The 25,513-nt window shown below is 44.6% G+C and overlaps 1 protein-coding gene across 4 annotated transcripts in view; it reads left to right on the forward strand.

Moving 5' to 3' along the window:
- The window catches only part of LOC144494920 (protein prune homolog 2-like), a 421,892-nt gene that overhangs the window by 345,244 nt on the left and 51,135 nt on the right, over positions 1-25,513 (forward strand). For all 4 annotated transcript variants that reach the window (XM_078214519.1, XM_078214521.1, XM_078214522.1 and 1 more), the window contains one exon: positions 18,260-18,362. In XM_078214519.1, the coding sequence (XP_078070645.1) occupies positions 18,260-18,362 (103 nt within the window). The remainder of the gene's footprint in view (positions 1-18,259; positions 18,363-25,513) is intronic.

Raw genomic sequence — 25,513 nt, forward strand, 5'->3', positions numbered from 1 at the left:
GCCTCCTATGCTGTGGTGATTGTGATAACAAAATGTGTTACTAAATTGAGGTAGAATATAGATGTGAATTTTACATGTAGGTGTACTTATTAAATTTGTGTGATCTATTTGTAAAACAGGTAAATTGCATTCCATTCGATGGTTAATTTCTCCTCCATTGGATCAAAGGTTACTTGCCCTTTCAGGGATATCCTTGGTACAATAGGGGTTTCAAATTGAAAATTTGAATGGTTTTCATTTCTACCAGTTTCTGTCCCAAGATCACTGTACCCCATTCGTGTTGCTTGTTAGGGCCGATCCTTGATATTCCTACAAAAGTTTTTTAAAATTCCTTTTCCGCGTGTTGAGGGCATTGACATGGTTGCTGTAGTGCATCTTTCGGGTTGTTCATGACAGCATCAATGACTTGTATTTATAAAGCAACTTTAGCATAAAATGTTTCAACGGGCTTCACAGAAGCATTGTAAGTACAACACTGCCACACAATAAGATGTTGGCTCATATTGACCAAAAGCTTGATCAAATAAGCAGGTTCCAGGAAGCCTCTTAAAGGAGGAAAGTGAGGTAGAGAGGCAGGGAGCACATTCCAGTAATTTACAAGTGAAGGCATAGCTACCAGTAGCTGAGTAATTTTTTTTTAAATTGGTAATACTCAAGTTAGAATTCTTGGAGGTTTGTGGGATTGGAGGAGATTACAGAAATAGAAGAACGAAGAAAATTATAGCACAGGAACAGGCCCTTTGGCCCTCCAAGCCTGCACTGACCATGCTGCCCAGCTGAACTAAAACCCCCTACCCTTCTGGGGACCATATCCCTCTATTCCCATCCTATTCATGTACTTGTCAAGACGCCCCTTAAAAGTCACTACCGTATCCGCTTCCACTTCCTCCCCCGGCAATGAGTTCCAGGCACCCACTATTCTGTGTTTTTTTAAAAAAAATCTACCTCGTACAGCTCCTTTAAACCTTGCCCCCTTCAACCTATGCCCCCTAGTAATTGACTCTTCCACCTTGAGAAGAAGCTTCTGACTATCCACTCTGTCCATGCCTCTCATAATCTTGTAGACTTCTATCCGGTCTCCCCTCAATCTTCGTCGCTCCAGTGAGAACAAACCAAGTCCCCCCCCCCCATTCTGGTAGTGTGGTCACCAGAATTGAACACTATATTCCAAGTGTGGCCTAACTAAGATTCTATAAAGCTGCAACATGACTTGCCAATTTTTAAACTCCATTCCCCAGCGGATGAAGGCAAGCATGCTGTATGCCTTCTTGACTACCTTCTCCACCTGTATTGCCACTTTCAGTGACCTGTGTACCTGTACACCCAGATCCCTTTGCCTATCAATACTCTTAAGGGTTCTGCCATTTACTGTATATTTCCTATCTGTATTAGACCTTCCAAAATGCATTGCCTCACATTTGTCCGGATTAAACTCCATCGGCCATATAGCAAAGGTCCCAGCACTGATCCCTGAGGAACACCACTTGATGTGGAGATGCCGGCGTTGGACTGGGGTAAGCACAGTAAGAAGTCTCACAACACCAGGTTAAAGTCCAACAGGTTTATTTGGTAGCAAATACCATAAGCTTTCGGAGCGCTGCCCCTTCGTCAGATGGAGTGAAAATCTGTTCCCTCCATTTTCACTCCATCTGACGAAGGGGCAGCACTCCGAAAGCTTATGGTATTTGCTACCAAATAAACCTGTTGGACTTTAACCTGGTGTTGTGAGACTTCTTACTGTGAACACCACTTGTCACAGCCCTCCATTCAGAAATGCACCTTTCCACTGCTACCCTCTGTCTTCTTTGACCAAGCCAGTTTTGTATCCACCTTGCCAGCTCACCTCTGATCCCATGCGACTTCACCTTCTGCACCAGTCTGCCATGAGGGACCTTGTCAAAGGTCTTACTGAAGGCATTTGACAAATAGGCCACAGAAGGATTTGAAAACCAGGATAAGAATTTTAAAATCAGGGCATTACATGAACAGGAGACATTGTTCATCAGCGCGCACAGGGGTGACAGGAGAATGGAACTTAATGTGAGTTAAAACACAGGCAGAGGAGCTTTGGATGACCTCCAGTTTATGGTGGGTAGAATATGGGAAACTGGTAAACCACTGTTAAGCTTATTGCCTGTGTGTGTGACATGCCTGGGCATGCCCCTGCCTGAGACTCTTCTTTCCACCCCCCCCCCCCCCAGTCCAGGTATGAAGGTGACTGCTCCCAACCCCCCTGCCTCCGTCTCTGGACCAGTTCATCAGCATGGGTGTGCTCCAAGTCTTTTGCGAATAAAAGCCTATTTGTTCTTGCATACAAACTAGTCTTTGCTTGATTTTGCGAATAAAATTGATGCACAAAGGTTTGGGATGGAGCAGATACTAAAACCCGATTTTAGATTAGAATTGGATCCTCAAGCCGTAGAAGCCTCTAACAGCTTTGATCACTGGCTGCGATGTTTCGAAACTTTCCCCTCCGCATCTGCCTCCGTCGTCCGGACCGAAACCGACAAGCTACATGTGCTCCACGCCCGGGTAAGCGATCAAGTATTCTCGATGATTAGAGACGCTGAAACTTAGGAGGATGCAATCGAACTTTTTAAACGGCCAGTACAACAAACAGTCTAATGTAATCTACGACAGACATCTTCTGGCTACTCGCAGACAACAGCCAGGAGAATCAGGCAACCAATTCCTGCATGCGTTGCGAGCACTTGGCAGGGCCTGCAACTGCAAGGCTGTAACAGCCGCCCAAAACACTGAGGACTTAATCAGAGATGCCTATGTCACGGGTATCAGGTCAAACTATATATCCGACAACGACTGCTGGAACAGGGTGGGCTGGATCTACAAAAGGCTGTGGCGCTTGCCGACTTGTTAGAGGTGGCCTTCCGTAATCTCGAGGCCTACAACCCCGACCACGGGGACGCATCGTGGACACTGCAGTCACCGCCACCTCTGTACTCGGGAGGGCTGCAGGCCTAGGCCTACGCCACGCTACGTCCCACCAATGACCCGACTGCTGCAGAAGTCTCTGGAGGCCCGAAGTGCTACTTCTGCGGCCTGGGAAAGCACCGCCGACAACGCTGCCCAGCGAAAGATGCGATCTGCTCCGGATGTGGAAAGAAGGGCCGTTACGCAAAGGTATGCAGGCCGAAGTCGACCTCCAAGCCCAGTAGTGCCGTGTGTGACCCGCGGGGGCCGCCATCTTGGACGCCTTCAGCCGCGTCGCAAAATCCAATGGTGGCTTCGGTTACACTGGACCAATCCAGGCCTCACCAACTCGCCAGGTCTATGATGGACATCGAGGTAAACGGTCGCACTACAAACTGTTTATTTGACTGTGGGAGTACGGAGAGCTTTATTCACCCTAACACTGAGTCGCTATGCCCTTTCAGTACTGCCAGTGAAGCAAACGATCTCCATGGCTTCAAAGTCCCACTCGGTGGAATTCCTTGGGTACTGCGTGGCGACCCTGACTGCATGGGGCACAGTGTACAAAAATTTCAGGCTCCTTGTGCTGCCACAACTCTGCGCTGCCATACTCCTGGGGCTAGATTTCCTGTGTCGCCTCAAGAGCATCACCATGGAGTATAATGGGCCCTTTCCCCCGCTCTCCGTTTGCAATCACCAGTTCTTAGATTGCCCACCACACACCACCTGCAGCCTCTCGACCCTTAAAGTCGCTCCTCCCTCACTGTTTGAAAATCTCACCCCCAACTGCAAGCCCATCGCCACCAAAAGCAGGTGGTACAGTGCTGGAGACGGGGCTTTTATCAGGTCCGAAGTACAACAGCTTCTAGGGGAGGGGATCATCGAGGCCAGTACCAGCCCCTGGAGAGCCCAAAAAAAGTAGTAGTTGTTAAGACTGGGGAGAAACATCGCATGGTCATTGATTACAGTCAGACCATTAACAGCTACACGCAGCTGGACGTGTACCCCCTTCCCTGCATATCTGACATGGTTAATCAGATTGCGCAATATCGGGTGTTCTCCACCATCGACTTAAAGTCTGCATACCACCAGCTCCCTATCTGCCCGGAAGACCGCCAATATACTGCCTTCGAGGCGGATGGCCGCCTCTATCACTTCCTTAGGGTCCCCTTCGGCGTCACCAACGGCGTCTCGGTTTTCCAGCGTGAAATAGACCGAATGGTAGTTCAGATCGGGCTGCGGGCCACCTTCCTGTACCTGGATAACATCACCATCTGCGGCCATGATCAGCAGGACCACGACGCCAACCTCCTCAAATTCCTCCACACCGCCACACTCCTAAATCTGACCTATAATGAGAAGTGCGTATTCTGCGCACACCGCCTTGCCATCCTTGGTTGTGTTGTGGAAAACGGGGTCATCGGTCCTGATCCTGACTGCATGCGTCCCCTCCTGGAACTCCCCCTCCCCACCAGCCTCAAAGCACTGAGGAGATGCCTGGGCTTCTTCTCGTATTACGCCCAGTGGGTCCCCAATTATGCGGATAAAGCCCGTCCGCTCATCAAATCCACCTCCTTTTTGTTCCCCTGACGGCAGAGGCCCGCCTGGCCTTCGACCACATCAAAGCAGACATCACGAAGGCCATGATGCATGCTGTAGACGAATCCATCTCGTTCCAGGTGGAGAGCGATGCATCTGACTTCACCCTAGCCACCACCCTTAACCAGGCGGGCAGACCCGTGGCTGCCTTCTCACGAACCCTCCAAGGCCCTGAAATTCGACACTCCTCTGTCGAAAAGGAGGCCCAAGCCATTGTGGAAGCTGTACGGCACTGGCGCCACTACTTAGCTGGTAAACGATTCACCCTACTCACAGACCAACAGTCAGTTGCATTCATGTTTAACAACACAGCGGAGCAAGATCAAAAATGATAAAATATTGAGGTGGAGAATCGAGCTTTCCACCTACAATTACGACATCTTATACCGGAAGCTCAATGAGCCCCCAGCCGCTCTGTCCCGGGGAATATGTGCCAGCGCACAAATAGACCAATTGTAGACTCTCCACAATGACCTCTGCCACCCGGGGGTCACCAGGTTTTTTCACTTCATTAAAGCCCAAAACCTTCCCTACTCCATTGAGGAAGTCAGGTCTATAATCAGACACTGCCAGGTCTGTGCAGAGTGTAAGCCGCACTTCTATCGGCCGGACAGAGCACACCTCATCAAGGCCACCCGCCCTTTCGAACGCCTAAGCGTTGATTTCAAAGGCCCCCTCCCCTCTTCTGATCGCAACATATACTTCCTCAACGTCATTGACGAATATTCACGTTTCCCCTTCGCTATTCCCTGCCCGGATATGACCTCGGCCACGGTCGTCAGGGCCCTGCACAGCCTCTTCACCCTGTTCGGTTTCCCTAGCTATATCCATAGCGACTGGGGATCCTCCTTTGAGTGATGAGCTGCGACAGTACCTGCTCTCCAAAGGCATAGCCTCGAGTAGGACCACCAGCTACACCCCCAGGGGGAACGGACAGGTAGAGAGGGAGAACGCGAGAGTCTGGAAGGCCGTTTTACGAGCTCTGAGATCTAAAGGTCTTCCAGTCACCCGCTGGCAAGAGGTCCTCCCTGATGCACTACACTCAATTAGATCACTCCTTTGCACAGCTACCAATGCTACCCCTCACGAAAGAATGTTTGTTTTCCCCCGGAAGTCCTCCTCGGGGACCTCGCTACAGTCGTGGCTGACGTCCCCAGGCCCTGTCCTGCTCTGGAAGCACGTGAGGACCCATAAGTCGGACCCCCTGGTCGAAAGGGTCCAGCTCCTCCACGCCAACCCCCAATACGCCTATGTGGCGTACCCCGACGGGCGGGAGGACACGGTCTCTATTCGAGACCTGGCACCCGCAGGTGCCCCAGGGACTACAACGACCCACAATCCCACACCCCCACCCCCCATATACAGCACGCCTGAGCCCCAGGAGCCGCCACCACGCACCCGACAATTGCAAGGGACTACAGACGACTCGAGCGACTATGGCCTGGCGCCTGAACCAACACAGCAGCCACCGGAACCGACACCACATCCGGCACTACGGCGGTCACAGCGGCAGATCAAGCCCCCAGAGAGACTGAATTTGTAATTCTGTAAATATCATTCCACCCACCTCACCCCTGCCAGACTCTTTTTAAAAGCAGGGAGTGAATGTGGTAAACCACTTAAGCTTGTTGCCTGTGTGTATGTGACATGCCTGGGCCTTCCCCTGCTGGCCCTGCCTGAGACTCCTCTAACCTCTTTTCCCCCCCCACCCCCCCACGGTCCAGGTATAAAGGTGACTGCTCCCAACCCCCCTGCCTCCGTATCTGGACCAGTTCGTCACATGGGTGTGCTCCAAGTCTTTTGCGAATTAAAGCTTATTTGTTCTTGCATACAAACTAGTCTTTGCTGCTTAGTGCATCAGAAACAAACCAAAAATAATTTGGAGTAGTCAAGTCTAGAGATGACCATGGCATTAATGAGGGTTTTAGCAGCAGAAGAGCCGAGATGGACAAAGTGAGACACCGTTAGAGATGAAATAAATAGTCGGGTATGACATCAGAAACCCCACAGTATATTATGAAGTTAGACTAGACCCTAACTATTTGCTATTTTGGCATTAATGTGAGGATAAGGTATGATTCTATTGAAACAGTTGGAAGCTTTTATCAAAACAAACTTTATTTAACACAGTTTAACTACTACAAATGAATTAGCTTAACAGTTAAAATTTGAACAATACTTCACATGACAAGATACAATTCTTAACTGATCTCTCTTAGTTCCAATTGAAGCAATATTCCTGTTATAGACTTAAAACTCTTCAGAATCAGTTTGTAACCCCCAGGCTTACATGCCCTAGAGTCTCTTGGACACCTCCTGGAGAGAAACAAAGAAACACTGTTTTCTGACAGCCCCAAACTGTCTCCAGAGAGGGAGAGATACCTCTTGATGATTTCAGGATGAGGAAGAAAACCAATTGTTCTAAAATAAGAGAACTGTGTGCTTTCCCTGCAAGATTAGCTCCACCCATTCACATGACTCTACCTCTGTCAGTCAACCTAATCAAAATCCTACTCTGAAACCCCAGGGGAAAAAGAACTAATGCATGAACTCAGATTAAAACAAACACCCCGTTAGCTAAAATCAACCATTAGTCCACATTCTCAGCACGTGAGCTGCCTGGTGCTCAGAAATTGGCACCATAAAGCAGAATTTTAAACATGTCCCTCCATAAGAAACATCCTATAAATACATTTCTTTAAGGCACAATATCATTACACTGGTGATGGCATAAATATATAATTTCAGAAGCTCTTAAGAACAAATGTAACACCAAGGCTGCAGACTGGCTTAGTCTCAAAATGTAGCCAGGGGAGCTGAATGAAGTCAGTAGTTACAGAACAGAGATTGGACTAGGGACTGAAAACAATGGCTTCAGTCTTGCTAATTAATTGATGCAACTATTCGGCTTCTGGTCAGTGGCGGATGGCTCAATGATGACATTGCTATTGAAGATCAAGGGATGATGGCTAGTTTTTCTTGATGAAGATGATTATACCTGCCATTTATTTGGAATCATAGAAACCCTGCAGTGCAAAAGGAGAGTAAGAAATCTCAACACCAGGTTTATTTGGTAGCACAAGCCACTAGCTTTCGGAGCGCTGCTCCTTCATCAGGTGAATGGGATTTCAGTTCACAAACAGGGCATATAAAGACACAAACTCAATTTACAAAATAATGGTTGGAATGCGAGTCTTTACAGGTAATCAAGTCTTAAAGGTACAGACAATGTGAGTGGAGAGAGCGTTAAGCACAGGTTAAAGAGATGTGTATTGTCTCCAGACAGGACAGTTAGTGAGATTTTGCAAGCTTAAGCAAGTCATGGGGGTTACAGATAGCATGAAGGCCGCAATGCAGAATCGCTGAGCAGAAACTGATAGCCAAATTCCGCACACATGAGGATGGCCTCAACCGGGATCTTGGGTTCATGTCACACTATCTGTAATCCCCACGACTTGCCATTATTTTGTAAATTGAGTTTGTGTCTTTATATGCCCTGTTTGTGAACACGACTCCTACTCACCTGTTGGACTTTAACCTGGTGCTGTGAGACTTCTTACTGTGTTTACCCCAGTCCAATGCCGGCATCTCCACATCGTGCAAAAGGAGGCCATCCAGCCCATCAAGTTCTGCACCAACTCTCTGAAAGAGCATTCCATCCAGGGGCACCCCCCCCCCCCCCCCCCCGGGAAAAACCCTCTACCCTGTCTATGCCTCTTATAACTCTCAATTTTGTAGACCTCGATCAGGTTTCCCCTCGGCTTCTGTCTTTCCAGTGAAAGCAATCCTAGTTGATTCAACCTCACCTCATAATCAACACCCTTGAGACCAGGCAACATCCTGGTGAACTTTCTTTGCACACTCTCCAAAGCTTCCATGTCCTTCTGATATTGTGGTGACCAGTAATGCACGCAGTACTCCAAATGCGGCCTAACCAAAGTTTTATATAGCTATAACATGATTTCCCAACTCTTGTACTCCATGCCCTGGCTGATGAAGGCAAGCATGCCATATGCCTTCTTAATCACCTTGGCCACCTGTGTTGCCACTATTAGGGAACTGTGGACCTACACACCCAGATCCCTCTGTTAACGTTCCTAAGGGTTCTGCCATTTACAGTATAATTCACACCTAAATTTGATCCTCCAAAATGTCACTTCACATTTTTCCAGATTAAACTCCATCTGCCATTTCTGTGCCTGAGTCTCCAATTTATCCTGTGGTATCCTCTGACAATCCCCAGCTCGATCAGCAACATCATCGATCTTCATGTCATCCGCAAATGTACTAATCAGGCCACCCACCTTTTCCCCCCCAGATCATTTATATATACTACAAACAACCGAGTTCCCAGCACTGGTTCCTGTGGAACACCACTAGCTACAGATCTCCACTCTGAAAAACATACTTCCACCGCTACTGTCTCATATGACCAAGCAGTTCTGTATCCATCTAGCTAGCCCATCCTGAATCTAATGTGAATTTAGTTTTTGTACCAGGCTGCCGTGTGGGACTTTGTCAAACGCCTCACTGAAGTCCACACAAACTACATCTGCAGCCCTTCCCTCACCAATTGTCTTTGTCACCTCTTCAAAAAATCTCAATCAAGTTGGTGGGACATGGCCTTCCCTGTACAAAACCATGCTGCATGTCACAAGCTAGTCCATTTTCTTCCAAGTATGCATAAATTCTGTCCCTCAGCATCTTTTCCAAAAGCTTCCCTACCACTGCCGTCAGGCTCACCAGCCTATAATTTGCTGGATTATTTCTGCTTCCTTTCTTAAACAAGGGAATAACATTGGCTATTCTCCAGTCCTTTGGAACCTTGCCTGTGGTCAAAGAGGATGTAAAGATATCTGTTAAGGCCTCAGCTATTTCTCCCCTTGCCTCCTGCAGTAACCTGGGATAGATCCCATCCGGCCCCGGGGACTTGTCTACCTTGATGCAATTTAGGATACTCAACATTTCCTCCTTCGATACATTGAGATTTTCTGGAGCCTTCACAAATCTACCCCTAACCTCAACATCTGTCAAGTCTTTCTCCTTGGTGAATATCGCAATGAAGTACTCATTAAGGATTTCACCCACTTCCTGTGGCTTCACGCATGACTTTCCTCCATTGTCCTCAAGTGGGTCTGCTCTTTCTCTTGCTACTCTCTTGTTCCTAATATATGCATAAAAAGCCTTGGGATTCTCCTTGGCCCTGTTTGTTAGTGATTTCATGGTCCCTTCTGGCCCTCCTAATTCCACAATTAAGTTCCTTCGTACTTTCACTATACTTCTCCAGGGGCTTTGTCACTGGGAGAAGGTGCAAACTTCACACAGCCACCTAAGGCTGGAATTGAACCTGTTTCCTGGTGCTGTGAAGCAACAGTGCTAACCATTGTGTTGCCCACAATAACTGGTACTTTCACTCTGTCAGCCAAGTTTGGATTTTATCCTGACCCTGACGTACATTGGCAAGGGCCACTTTATAATTGGAAGGAATGAGAGTTGAGCTGAATATTGTGGAATCAACATGGAACAGCACCATTCTTACCCTTGGGGAAACTATTGACACAACTGAAGATGGTTGAGCTGAGGATGCTCTCCTGAAGTCCTGCAGTCACAGATATCGTCTTTGCATCAGACATGATTCTAATCACCAAAGAATTTTCAGCTTCATGCTCCAATTACTTTAATTTTGCTCAGGATCCTTGATGTATTAATTGAAATCTACATTGACATCAAGTCATGCTGAATTCTCCTCTAGTGTTCAGCTTTTGTTTCAGAAACTGGAAGATGATTTGTGATGCGGTCTGAAGCTGTGAGATTCTGATGGAATCAGAACTTTGCATATGTGAAAAGTATTTCTTGATTGCGCTATTAATTACCTCTTCCCTCGCTGCTGATTGGGAACAGGCTGACAGGGCAGCAATTAGCCATGTTAGATTTGTCCTGGTTTATTTCTTGGATCAATACCTGTGCAACCATCCATATTTGTTGCACAGGTATTGATCCTGTGATGAACAGGTCTTCAAGAGCTGGCATGTTGTCATGGCCACTTATTTTTTTATGCAATATTCCGTGTGCTTGGCTGCTTTTTATGCACTCCTTTGAAGAAGAACGGAAGCAATTCAAATTACTTGGGCATGTTACGTATGAAATTATCTGTTTCATGTTGTGCTTGTGACAAGCCTGTGATTTGCATTTCCAATCCTTTCTCCTTGAGATTCTGAGGAAAGGAGACTCATCACAGTGGTGTTTTATTCCAGGAATTTAAAATTGCTTTAATTGGCAGTCGGTTTATATTTGCATGAATTGTTAATCATGATCTCTCATTCTTAGCTGTCCGCTCTGCACAAATAATTTGATATTTTATATATTTTTTTTAAATTATGATAAACTGAGATCAAAGACATGGAAATTTTTTAATTACTTACCTTGACAGTGCAATAATCTTTATTTCAAGCTTATTTTCGTGGTCAGGATTTCCAAGAAAATCTTATGAGACTAAGCTGATTTTGACTGAGACTACTTTGTGGATCTGGTTAAGCACTTCAAACGTGTCAGCAAACTGGACTAGGATTAAGAGAACAGCATCTCCTGAAGGTTGTTTCTATTGGACAGGGTACATCGGTAGAGAGTTAGCCACAGGGCTAAGAGATTAAATAAGGCAACGTTCTAGAAAAAAAACATCTGGTCTCATTGATTTAATTTTTGATATAGAAATGGCAAACAATGGCTGAGTTTCTTGCAATAGTAATGCTAAAGCTACATTAAATATGATCCTGCAATTTAATCACCCTGTCAATAACATCCTCCTGTACTCTCCTGCATACCCAATTAGAATATATTGCAGTGATCATGCTGGTGAATTGGAAGTGAGTCCCCCAATGGCCATTCTTTCAATTCTGATACAAAATCTTCTTAATAGTACTTGTGTAAAACCGTAATCTAGAACTAAGTCCCTAAGTTGCCTAAGTCGATCCATGTATAAGAGGACAGTTTCGAATGTTAATTTGATGAAGCAATAAACAGGAAAGTAGAAGGGAATCTTTCAAGTGCTGTAATCTCAGAATTAAATGACCATTAATTAGACAAGTCACTATCATGGTTATTTTATTATCTACTGTGACTTCAGTCACTCCACCTTTTATTCTGCTGCAGTTCATTCTGTTCCCTTAAAACAATGCCCTCCCATAAATCTCATCCACTTAGATGCTTACCTTCTCCCTGGTCCATTATTAATTCGCCTGCTTTACAGCAGGTAGTGCTGTATAAAAGGGACATGTCCTCGTCCAATTTCTTGTGGACCCTGGCACTGGACTCGGAGACCTGTTGGGCTGCATGAATCTCACCTGGCCTAAGTCAGGAAGGTTAGGCGACATGGGAAGAACTTTAGCGCAGATAAGTGGGTACAATGGCAATCCAACACTATTGCCTATCGGAGGAACTTATGACCCATTGTTTCTTTTTAGCAGTGTTGTTTGAGTTAGTGTTTTGCACAGTTGAATTCTGACTTTCTGTGAATATATCGTAACAAAGGTGTAGGACTTTATTATTCAACCCTTTGAGGCAGTTCTACCATTCGGTTAGAATATGGTTAATCTGAATTTTACCTCCATCTACCTGTCTTAGTTTTTGTAACCCTTAATATTTGTGTATGATAAAAATGTATCGGTCTCAGTTTGCTAATCTTTAACTGATCCGTTTTTAGCGAGGAGATTACTATATCTTTTGAGGGTAGAAGTGCTTCTGATTTTATAATAACACAAAGTGACACTCTGGCCAACAAATAATTGAAGGGCTTATTGATATGAGGGAGCTATATACATGAAGGGTTCAACAGCATGACTAATGCAGATCTACTTCTAACAATGGCCTAACTCCATCTGAAGCCCTCCAGCCTCAGGACTGCTCACACCCGCTCGTGATTGGCCTAGATTCATGCATTTGCGCTCCATTGACTCCGACCCTTGTGAAGTCCTCTGACAGAGTGGGGATGTCAACTGGGGGTGGGAGGGGGAGGGGGGGGGTGCAGTGGAGGAAGAGGTTTCACTCAGCCCCAATGTACGTACACAGTTTTGATTTGTAACATTCAATATGCATTTCCTCGTAAAAGATTCAGTTGTCAGATCGATGGATTTCTATTATTCTCTACCACATGTGTTTATTTTGATATCCCTTCACCTCGAGTACCCCATTGATCCTAACCCCAAGTCTAACCATGATTGACAGTCTGTAGTTTTGTAGTTTCACTCCCTCTCAAAGCTGTATGCATACACTGGGGCTGAGTGCACAGCTGTACAGATTGGAACTCACCCCAGGTGAAATTGACATCTCATCTCTCTCTCAGGACTTCAAAGGGGTCTGCTTTCACCTGCAGTTCTGACAAGGAGAAAGGAAAATCTCAGCTATGGAATGGAGTGCTGCAATGATTTAAAATCCTGCCAGGTGACAGGGGCATGGAGTTAAAGTGACCTGGCCACTTGAGAATTTGCATAGCTGACAGATAGGGATGCAGAAATATATCGTAGGGTTACATGAAATCACGATGTCAGGGGTGATCTTCAGGTCTGCCAGGGCTAGAAGGAGCAGTTCAGCCATGATACCCCATCCCAGTGGTTAGGTCATCTCCAGACCCTTGAGGGACCCTTCCTTTGCTGCCTAGCAGCAGCAGTGGGGCAAATGGCCACTAGCCCTACTTCCTCAAACTCGCAGAGTCCAAAGCACCAGGACAGGGTATTGGTGTGCAATGAGGCAGTGTGCTGTTGGTACTGCCAAGGCATGTGGCCTGAAGGGGGCCTATGTGGGGGGGGGGGGGGCGGGGGGGGGGGGGGTGCCTGAGTGGCTGGGGGGGGGGCAGAGTCACCCTCATGCCTAAGTGGTGTGAGGGCGTTACCCATTCTTTATGGTTGCGGGGGGGGGGGGGGGGGAAGAGGATGCCCCTCTTTGGTGACAGGCTGATGGTACCTCCTTGGTCAGTGTGCAGTCCACCATTTTTTTTGTGGGAGGGGGCCCTGTCTCAGCACGGAAACCAGGCCGCCTTTTAAAAATAGAGGCCCAATCTTGGAACAGCATGGCTGGCTGACAGGTTGTCTGATTATGAATAAATTAACATCCAGAAGGTGGGAGAATCCCATCCGATAAATGCTTCCAACGCCAGCAGGAATCTTCAGGGTTCCTGCTGGCATGGGACTTCGGCCGTGATTCTCCCGAATTGGGACTGAGTCTTTACCTGTTTGGACTTCAGCTTCCAGTGATCACTCTCCTCCCCCTCCAACTCTGCACTCTCAATGACTGATCCAGTTTTTCTTTGTCACCAGTGTAATAACTCGAGATGACTTGATGTGGCCAATAAATAGCTAAAGGGTATATTGATAAGAAGAATTGTATACACGAAGGGTTCAACAGCTCGACTAATACAGGTTTACTCCTAACAATGTCCAAACTCCAACTGAAGCCATCTAGCTCCAGGATTTCTCACACTTGCTCCCGATTGGCCCAGATTCACACGTGCTGCAGCCTGGTCACGTAGCCTGCAAAGGATCACCCTCGAAAGAGTCCACGCTTCCACAGATATCACTGTTTAACAGTTGCCCTATTGTTCCAGTTTAATTTAAATTTTAATTGAATTATATTTTAATTAAATTTAAACTATTAATTCATTTTATGATGTCTTCATAGGACTTGTAACCACCATCGTGTTAGAATGGGATGAATTGTACGGCTTTTTCAAAGAGGCAAAGGCACACAACATGGACAGAATAGCCCCCTTCTGTCAATAAAATGATAATCCAAACCTTTAGCGAAAAATGTCAGAAAAAATTGCACAGATAGATCTATTTTCTTATGAGGGTAAGTAACCAATTCTCTCTCAATAAAAGCAAAGTACTTCAGATGCTGGAGATCTGAAATAGAAATGGAAGTGCTGGAAATACTCAGCAGGTTTGGCAGCATTTGTGGAGAGAGAAACAGTTAATCATTTGAGGTGGATATGACTTTAGAACAGAAAACAGCTTTCCATTTTCATACTTGGAGAAATCATCTGCATCATTAGTTTCCACTCTATCTGACAGTGGTGAGTAAATAGGCATCCATTCAGGAAAATAATTATTGATTTTAACAGGGGTGGAGGGTGCTATGAAAATTGTTCGAAACTGTTCAGAAGAATAACTTGCTCAGACAATTTAATTCTGTACCCAGGTTGGTGCTCCTGGGATTGGACATACAGAGCTGGGAAAATTCCTGTTCTGTGAACCCAACTTTAAAAAAAAATGCCGTCCACAGTTCTAAGTTTCATTACGGGGTGAGGTAATCCGAATTAGAAGTCGGACCTACCCACCCACACACTCTTCCTCTCGTAAACAAGTGCAGAGGTGGGCTGAGCTGAGCTTCTCTGTTCCAGCACTTTGTTGAACTTAGTTTTTAAAATAACTAAAAGGAAAAACAATCCTCTAGTACACATCTGCCACACATGATCAATACAAACATATGCTGCTACTTGTCTCCCACGCACCCCCATGGCCGATCATACCACTTATACCAAGACATGACCCTCCACCCAACCTGATGGCCCTTTATAAACCCATGCCAGCTTAGAACCAAATCATGCCTCCATCCACAACCCTTTGCCCTTGTTCCCTTCCAAGCCAACTCATCTGCTATCCACCATGGGCAAACCTCTAGAACTATGCCACGCTGACTTACTTTAAAATTTGGATTTAATTTTGTTTCTGCTTCCATGGTGCTGTTCATGACCCATGTTTGGTCTATTTGAATTCCCAAATCAAATCATTGTAAACAGAACTGCAGATTTATTTGATTTATTATTGTCACATGTATTAGTATACAGTGAAAAGTATTGTTTCTTGCATGCTAAACAGATGAAACATACCGTACATAAGGAAGGAAAGGATAAAGTGCAGAATTAGTTAGTCATAGCTAGGGTGTAAAGACAGATCAAAATGCGAGGTCGGTCCATTCAAAAGTCTGATGGGAGTAGGGAAGAAGCTGTTTTTGAGTCAGTTGGTATGTTTCCTCAGACTTTTGTGTCTTTTTCCCGATGGAAGAGAGTATGTCAGGGGTGCATGGGGTCATTAATTATGCTGGCTGCTTTTCCGAGGCAGCAGGAAGTATAGACAGTGTCAAGGGCTGGGAGGCTGGTTTGACTGATGGACTGGTCTTCATTCACGACCCTTTTATCGTTTCTTGTGGTCTTGGACAGAGCAGGAGCCACACCAAGCTGTGATACAACCAGAAAGAATGCTTTCTATGGTGCATCTGTAGAAGTTGGTGAGAGTTGTGGCGAAGGTGCCAAATTTCCTTAGACTCCTGAGAAAGTAGAGGCATTGGTGGACTTTCTTAACTAATCGTGTCTGCTTGGAGAGACTAGATGTGGAGATGCCGGCGTTGGACTGGGGTAAACACAGCAAGAAGTCTCCGAACACCAGGTTAAAGTCCAACAGGTTTATTTGATAGCACAAGCCACTAGCTTTTGGAGCGCTGCCCCTTCATCAGGTGAGTCAATGAAGGGGCACCTGGTGAAGGGGCAGTGCTCCGAAAGCTAGTGGCTTGTGCTACCAAATAAACCTGTTGGACTTTAACCTGGTCTGGAGAGACTAGGACAGTTGTTGTTGACCTGGATAACTAAAACATTTGAAGCTCTCGATCATTTCTACTTCGCCCCATTGATGTAGACAGGGGCATCCCCTAAACTACACTTCTTGTAGTCAATGACTATCTCCTTTTGTTTTGTTGAGATTGAGGGAGAGATTATTGTCGTCGCACTAGTTCACCAGATTCTCTATCCCTTGTACTGTGTCTCGTCATTGGTTGATATCCGACCCATAACGGTGGTGTCATCAGCAAACTTGAAAATTGAGTTGGAGGGGAATTTGGCCGCACAGTCATAGGAGTATAGTAGGGGGCTGAGGACACAGCCTTGCAGAGCACCAGTGTTGAGGATAATCGTGGAGGACGTGTTGTTGCCTATCCTTGCTGATTGCGGTCTGTGGGTTAGGAAGTCAAGGATGCAGTTGCAGAAGGAGGAGCTGAGCCCTAGGCCATGAAGTTTGGAGATGAGTCTCATAGGAATAATGGTGTTAAAGACTGAGCTGCGTTCTATGAAGAGGAATCTGACATGGGTGTCTTTGTTATCTAGGTGTTCTCGGGTTGAGTGTAAGGCCAGGGAGATGGTGTCTGCTGTGGACCTGCAGGCAAACTGTAGTGAATCCAGGCAGTCTGAGAGGCAGGAATTGATTTGTACCATAACTAACCTGTCTAAGCTCTTCTTAATGAAAAATGTCAGAACCACCAGGTGATGGTCGTTTAAGGCATGCTGCCTGGCTTTTCTTTGGTACCAGGATGATGGTTGTCGTCTTGAAGCAGTTAGGGACCTTAGATTGGTGTAAAGAGACGTTGAAAATATCCATACTGGACCTGAGTGTTCGTCCGGGTACCCCATCTGGGCCAGTTGCTTTCTGTGGGTTGACTTTTGAGAAGGCTGCTCTGACATCAGCAAGGTAACCTCGGATACAGGTTCGTCCAAGACTTCCAGGATGGAGGGCATGCTCTTGCTGACCTCTCGCTCAAAACAGGCATAGAATGTGTTGAGCTCAGTGGGGAGGGGTGCATTGGAGCCGGCGATTTTACATTCCTTCATCCTGTCGTTTGTTGTATCTTGCAGACCTTGGAGCACTGCCCCTTCAAAAGCTTGTGCTTTTGTGCTCCGAAAGCTCGTGCTACCAAATAAACCTGTTGGACTTTAACCTGGTGTTGTGAGACTTCTTACTGTGCTTGCCCCAGCCCAACGCCGGCATCGCCACATCCTGATTGAAGTCCAAGTCTTCAGGATGTTTTGCCTCAAGGCTGTTTGTGGTGGTCTATATTCCGTCCAGTGCAGTCTTTACATCCGCGTGGGGTGGGATGTAAACTGCTGTTAGGGTAACAGAGGTGAACTCCCATGGAAGGTAGTAGGGGGCAGCATTTTAGCATCTGGTATTCTAGGTCTGGGGAGCAGAAACTCGATGGTAGTCATGATGTGGAGATGCCGGCGTTGGACTGGGGTGAACACAGTTAGAGTTTTAACAACACCAGGTTAAAGTCCAACAGGTTTATTTGGTAGCAAATGCCATTAGCTTTCGGAGCGCTGCTCCTTCGTCAGATGGATCGGCAGATTTCCACTCCATCTGACGAAGGAGCAGCGCTCCGAAAGCTAATGGCATTTGCTACCAAATAAACTTGTTGGACTTTAACCTGGTGTTGTTAAAACTCTTACTGAGCAGAAACTCACCAGTGTAGCTGTCTGGGCACCATGAGATGTTAATTAGAAGGCAGACCCCACCTCCCCTAGTCTTGCCTGAGGCCACTGTGTTCAATTCAGTGGATTGATAAGCCCTCTAGTTGTAGGGCACAGTCCAGTGAAACAGGAGTGAACCATGTCTCTGTGAAGCAGAGCACATAGCAATCCCTCAGTTCTCTTTGATTTCAGAACCTAGTCACTTTTTTTTAGATATGCCTGCAATTAAATAGATTATAAACCTGAAACCGTACTGTTTCGGAACTCTTCATAGTGTTTACCTTGCAATTGGTGACCCAGGTTGGCCATTAATGCTCTTCTGAGTGAGAGAGATTTTAAGTTATTGTTACCTTACTAGATTTCTCGTGCCTTTGCAATGCTAAGAAGTTCCAGGTATTTCTGTTAAGAGTGCACAATGCTAAACAAATGCTTTCTTGTTTTCCTCAGGCTACTATAGCGATGGACTCAATGCCATCATTGTGTTTGCAGCTTGTTTCCTGCCAGAGAGCAATCGACCCGACTATAATTATATTATGGAGAATCTCTTTTTGTGAGTAGAATGTCAATATTTGTCTTAAAGTTGTTCCTGGGTTATTGAACCAATATAATCTGTGTCCTAATTGTGAACGGCTTGGAGTTATTAAAAGCTGAGTTAACTCTGGCTAAATGAAGTTTTCAATTAGACTTTATAGATCTGTTAGAACACAAGGTGCTCAGGAGAAATAAGTTGTCTTCCAATTTTTAAATGAGCAATATAACAAGTAGATTTCCAAACCTTTACAAATTATGTTTCCATACTCCTTATCATGACTCCCAGAATGTTTTCAGACATTTCACTTCCAGTAAAATGTTTTGGATGTGTTTGCATTGTTGCCATGTGGTTAAATACACCAGCAGCCAATTTATGCATAGCAACCAGCAGCCAATGTATGCATAGCAATGTCCCATGGTGTTATGGCCAGGTGAGGAGGAGTGAACTGACTCTATTCAGCTCCTCAGTTGGTCACAACAGTTTTTATATTTCTTCTCCCTGTGGATGCCTTTTCCAAATGTGTATTTTTTTTTAAACTATCTATGCAGTGAACAGAAGCTAAACGCAAGTTTATTAGCTACTAAAGCGGAAGGGAAAAATAACAAAATACACACACATGCATCACCCCACCCCGGCATTATGCATAGCCCTGTAACATGACCCGCAAAGCCTCAGGGCTGCCTTTAGTCACTCACCCTGACTAAGGTCCACAAATCCCCAGGACCGTCTGTGCACACACTCTCTCTCTTTTCAAACTCCAGTATAACCATCTTTCAATGAGCTGTCCTGTTCCTTCATGATGTGGCAATTACTCTGTTCCTTCATGACAGGGTGAGTGACTAAAGACAGCCCTGAAGCTTTGTGGGTCATGTTACAGGGCTATGCATAATGCCGGGGTGGGGTGATGCATGTGTGTGTATTTTGTTATTTTTCCCTTCCGCTTTAGTAGTTAATAAACTTGTGTTTAGCTTCTGTTCACTGCATAGATAGTTTTTTTTAAAAATACACATTTGGAAAAGGCATCCACAGGGAGAAGAAATTTAAGAACTGCTATTGTGACCAGTCTCTCCCACAAGTCTCTCTCTCATCCATTCCTCTTGTGTCACAGTAACACCTTGCACCCCCTCTATTGTGGAGTCAGCGTGCATCCCCTCACATTCATACAGTCCTATTTCCATCCACCCCCTTCTGTCGGCTTTCTAGTCTGCCATACTAAAAATAGATAATTTCCTTACTGCCAGACTCGCAGTATCTGTGAAGAAAGGAAAGAATTTAGAATCCATCTGACTTCTTCAGAGCTGAAGGATGGAATATTCCCAACATTGCAGAGTGCTGAAGCAGGCAAGAAAAGCTGTGGGCTTGCCACTTGTATCCAGTGATGATTTAGACCAGTCTAATTTTTGCACTAGCTTGGCACGTAATTGGGAAGGGGAAACATGATTGAGTTTTTAGTAAGTATTCATGATGTGGTAATGCATGCAAATGGCAGTCCTGACATCAACAGTGAGACTGCTATGAAAGTCATGGGAGGAAAATTCCAACTTTATTTCTCTCCAACAGGATTCCGACTTTTGGTTTCACTCTGAATTTTCCACTTCCAGTTGCCACGAAACCCGCCGCTGGCAGGACTGGAAAATTCCATCCTCTGGGGCAGCTACTAACTAGATTATGCTATGCAACTATTGAAAGATATAGTTCAGCCATATTATATTGTCAGATTGGCTCCACAATTTAAATAACTTTAAAGAATTCAGCAGCAATATTTTGTCCATGCTTTAAACCTTAATCATGTCTATTAGTTAATTGTTTTAATTTAAAATTAAACTCCGAGCGCATAATTGGCAGCAAATGATTTTGCATTAAAAGAAAATATCCTAAGTCTCTGAATCCTAACTATGCTTGCTCCATAAGTTTCATTCAAATGAGATGACCTGTTATGTGTTTATGGTTAGTCAAAACAGGCTAATCTTATGCAAAGGGAAGTGATTGCAATCTATATCCATCACAGTATAACTACTCGATTCGAAGCATGTTTGAAATTAATTCATATTTCTTGAGTTGAAATTCTGTAACACCATTTAATTTGAAGTGTATTGTGTCCATTTAACATTTTTCAATCCTTGCATTCAGATTTATCTTTTGAATATTATTTCTAAGTACAAATCCTGCTTATGCAAACATATCGTAAATGACACAGTTGGACTATGTAAAAAAAGAATAACAGTGATCCAATCCTAGTTATATATCTCCTCTGCTAATTCCACTTATCTATTAGATTGTATACTAACATCTAGTTTCTCTGCTGTTTTAGGCTTCTGTTCTGGTCTTTCCAAGCCATGCATGCCTTACAGTTAGAGATCAGGTTTGTTCAAGGCAGAGTATAAGATACAACTCATCAACAGAATTCTACCCTAATCGTATTCAATCCTGCCATTATGAAGCATACAGCTGATAACAAAACTCCATTCAATTTTCTTAGTATAAAGAATCCCAAATGGCCCTGGTTGCCACTTCTCCATGCAACACTGCAGAGCTTAAGGACTTGGCAGAGTACAGAACCAAATCTATTTCTCTCAGTGCAATCACACAAAGGGCTGGATTTTGTGGCCCCTGGTGGTGGGTATGCAGGTAACGTGGCCCAAAAAATACCTTTGGCACAGTGTCTGCTGCCTACCTGTCCACCCTTGCCAATTTACCCAAGGGTCATATCCCACCACTACTAGGAGAGGCATATGCCAAGTTTCTGACCTGGCAGATTTCACTGCCCACACTGGTGAGGTAGTGCTTCTTAACTGCCCCACTCGGGTCTACCGACCCCCATCCTTCTCCTGGTGAAACTGCTGGGACTGAGCTGCTGGCCATTTGATTGGCTGGCAAACTCTCTGATGTAGGATTCCCTGCCCAGATGAAGGCAAAAATTTTGCCTTGAAGAAATTAACGACTTTCCAAATATTAAATGCAGGTACTTCCTTCATGGGCCAGGGTCGCCTTTATTAATTCCAGCCCCTTGAGTTAATGTTACAAATAACTTATTAGTGGACCTTTAGGAATTTATAATTTGAGTCTGAATTCTCAATAAATTATGTCTAATCTTGGTGTTCCTGCAGACCATGTTAAATGCCTTCCATGGTTAATAAACCTCAGTTCAGCTTTAGCTTTACGGTTATCTAAAGTGTAGAGTCCTAATTCGTTTAACCTAATTTGGTAAATAGAATGTTTTATACCAGGGATTAGTCTAGTCGCCCTTGTCTACACCCTATTCACACATTCAGTATCACTGAACATGAGGTCAAAACTGGGGACAGTATCCCAAGTGAAATTTGGCCAAGTTCATATACAAGGGCAAAATAGTGTGCCTTGTTTTATAACCAAGTGTCCAATGAATGCACCACAACTATTTGATCTAGCTATTGATTCTCAGCATTGCTCATGGGCCTTTTTAGAAATCTATACAATAGAATGCCCAGATTTTTCCTCCATCTTCTTGAATGCTTTTCCCTGATGGGTGTATCAATATTGAGCACTTGGCCATGCACAACACTGCCCATATCCAAATTAAACCAAGTTTGTCAGACACAAAATCTGTCTTTCAACACAAGATCCACATCATGCTGTATATAATAGCTGGAATTTTCTGGCTTATAAATCAGTGGGTTTCTTGGCAACAAGGGGTAGTGTGGTGGGATCTTCTGGGATTTTCCATTGTAGACGCCCCACACCGTAGGGAAACCCATGGCGGTGGTGTGCTGCCGGTGGGACCAGAGGACCTTCCACTAGCGAACAGCCAGAAAGTTCCGGCCAATATGTTTCATATATATAATATATCCCTCATAATTCCTAATACATTTTATCCCGAATGATTTCCTCCAGCATCTTTCCTATTACTGGTTTCAAAATAGTAGACCTATAGTTTGCCAGGTTTGAATTGTCACTTTAAAAAAAAGTGGAAACTACAGTATAGTCTGCAGCAACCATCCCAGAGTACAGTGCAATTTAAAAATATGGGCTCGAACAGCAAATGCCTGAATTTCCCTGTGGATCCTCACGTAGATATCTGGCTCACTTGCTCTATCTGTATTCGAGTTAGTTCTATCTAAAACAACCTGTTCATCAAATGTAATATTTAAAATCATTCAATTCGAATAATCAAAATGCAAAATACTTATTTAATATTTCCACGCTATCCATTTGTAACTTTACCTTGGAGCATCTTTCAGTGGTCCAGTACTGTCTTTGGCAGATCTCTGCTACTTGTATATAACCACAAAAACTTTTCCCATTATGTATATAATTGTCTAGCATTCTATTCTTTTTGTCTGTTCGAAATCATCAAGCATTTTAATTACATTTACTCTTCTGAAATCTGGTATTAATTGAAGATTCCCAGTACCATTTAGTTCTTCCAGCCAATTGAAACTATACGATATAAATGCTAGGAATACACAGCAGATCAGGGAGCATCTGTGGAGTGAAACTACCTGGATTTTCAATACCTAGGTGGGTAGCTCAAGTCATGTTATCTCTTGGCTCACCGCGCTGACCTCCGAAAAAAGGGTCTTCAGTGTCATTGTTTCAATGCTCCCTACGGCCCTTCAAGCACCATGCCAACTCACCCAGTATACACCCTGGACAGGCTGCTTTTTCTTGGGTGGTGTTGAGTTTTGTGTTGTTGGGGTTGCACTCATCCAAGCAAATGGCGAATATTCCATTACACTCCTGACTTGTGCCTTCCAGATGGTGGAATCACTTTGGGGAGAAGGAAGGTGAGTTACTCACCACAGAATACGCAATCTCTGACTAGCCTTGTAACAGCTGAATTTGAACTAAACCATTTATTAGAATAACTTTACAATAGAATTTGGTTCAGTTAAAATAATTGTACACATCTCAAAACTTCCTCCAGCTATATTTGTTTGGGAACAGGTCAATTTGCATCTGTTTCCAGCATTTATGTTTATTTCAGGTTTTGATCATTTGTAGTTTTTGTTTTTTATACATTTTATTGTACCAGATTAAGTTTATTTGATGTAGTATTCAATGTTTTCCAGTATTTAATTAAAATTATAATTATTCCTGTAAACTATGTTCATCAGATTTCTTTTCCTAAAGATAAGTGAAAAATCTCCCAGTATAGCAAACGAGACTGACAGGATGGAATTAGCCCCATTGAAAAGGCTCATAATGACTCAGCATCCCATCTTACACCAGTGACAGAGAAGAAAATTGACACCATGTTATATAAGCTGTCAGTTCACAGTTTTGTGTTACTGATGACGTTGACCGGTTTACCCTCAGCTGTCTTGCAGAGAGACTGGCAGATGACTTAACCACTAAGCAGGAAACCTCTTTTTAGTGCCTCTAAAAACTACCTTGGGTTTTAAAATCATCTCAACGGTATGGGTTACATATTATATCTGACTAAATTAATATCAAACTTTGTTTTCCAGAGTCACTTTTGTGTAGATGTCACCCATTAGTCACTCATTTCAAACACAAATGTATGAGCACACTGTTAACGGGGCTTTTGACAAGGTGGCAACTAGACTCAGGAAACCAGTGTCACAGTACAAAACATAAAAATTTATTAAAGATCAGTGATCAATGGGAGAAGTCGACTCGATGGTCACAGATGCAGAATATCCGAACCCCTCGGACAAGTTCTGAAGTATCAGTTAAAACAGAACGGTAATACATTTTGAGTCCATCCACGTTTGGCTGATGTCAGTGGCTCCATTATGCAAGCACGTCAAGGTCACCTTTGGAAAGTTGGCAACCACCATGGAGACCTTGTGAACCAGCAAGACCTGCCAGGCCAAGTCCCCAGACACTTGTGCATTGTCAGGGAGATATGTTTAAATCTTTCGAGAAGTGTATATTGTTTTGAACCCTTATTCCTCAAGCAACAGCAATGGTTGAGGGCAGCTTACCAGCAATAATACTCGAACAACATCTAGATGATCTCGGTGTTGGTATTTGAATCCAAGACATGCAGTTTAAGATGTGATCCCTAGGCTGGTCCTCATCTCATTTGCGGCAGTATTTATATCATTAGATGGCGTTAAAAGCATCAACCCTCATCTCACATCGCTGTTGATCCGCAGTAGACTTTAAGTTCACTGAGTGAGTGCATTAGCAGGTCACCACTGACCAAAGCTCAGATGATGTTCCAGTAATTTATGAAGTCAGAACGTGCATATGAGAATGCCGAACTCATATTCTCAGCGATGGTTCAGTCAGCCCCTGAGATGACTAGGAATGGCTTGGAGGGCTAAGAGGGATGTGTGCTTGAGATTACCTCACTTTACTCTTCCTGGAACCGGTCGGCTATTGAGGTATCATGAACACATACACACCTCCCATGTCTTCCTTCTGTTATTGAATCTGTGTACTCGAGGTGTCCCTCAGTAGCTCCATCTCTGCAGATGTTCTGGCCCCTCAAAAATCCCAGACAGCTGAGAGTGACAGAGGATGTAGGAGTCATGGCAACTCCCAGGGTGTGGAGATGCCGCCATTGGACTGGGGTAAGCACAGTAAGAAGTCTCACAACACCAGGTTAAAGTCCAACAGGGTTATTTGGTGGCACAAGCTTTCAGAGTGTCACTCCTTCTGATGGGTGAAGAAGGACTGACACTCTGAAAGCTTGTGCTGCCAAATAAACCTGTTGGACTTTAACCTGGTGTTTGTGAAACGTCTTACTAAATTCCCAGGGTACCATGCACACACTTGCAGAATGTGCTTGCGATAGTCACACCAGTTGTACCCTGATGGAATAATGACCCTTGTGGTTTATAAATATTATACAGGCCATAGAACCCATATAGCCAAAGGAGTGCAGTTTTTTGCCCCCTGTACACTTGGGAAGCTTAAGATGGCTGCAAAGCCAGTAAATCTTTGAATGTTACTATCTTCATCCAGATACCTGATATAATGATGCCCTTCCTGTAAAGGGTATCTGTGACCTTTATGCAGTAATGTGTTAAAGTTTATTTATTAGTCACAAGTAGGCTTATATTAACACTGCAATGAAGTTACTGTGAAAACCCCCTGGTTACCACACTCTGGCGCCTGTTTAGATGCACTGAGGGAGAATTTAGCATGGTCAGTGCACCTAACCAGCGTGTGTTTTGGACTGTGGGAGGAAACTGGAGCACCCGGAGGAAACCCACGGA

This window comes from Mustelus asterias, chromosome 6, assembly GCF_964213995.1.
Source record: "Mustelus asterias chromosome 6, sMusAst1.hap1.1, whole genome shotgun sequence".
Lineage (NCBI taxonomy): Eukaryota > Metazoa > Chordata > Chondrichthyes > Carcharhiniformes > Triakidae > Mustelus > Mustelus asterias.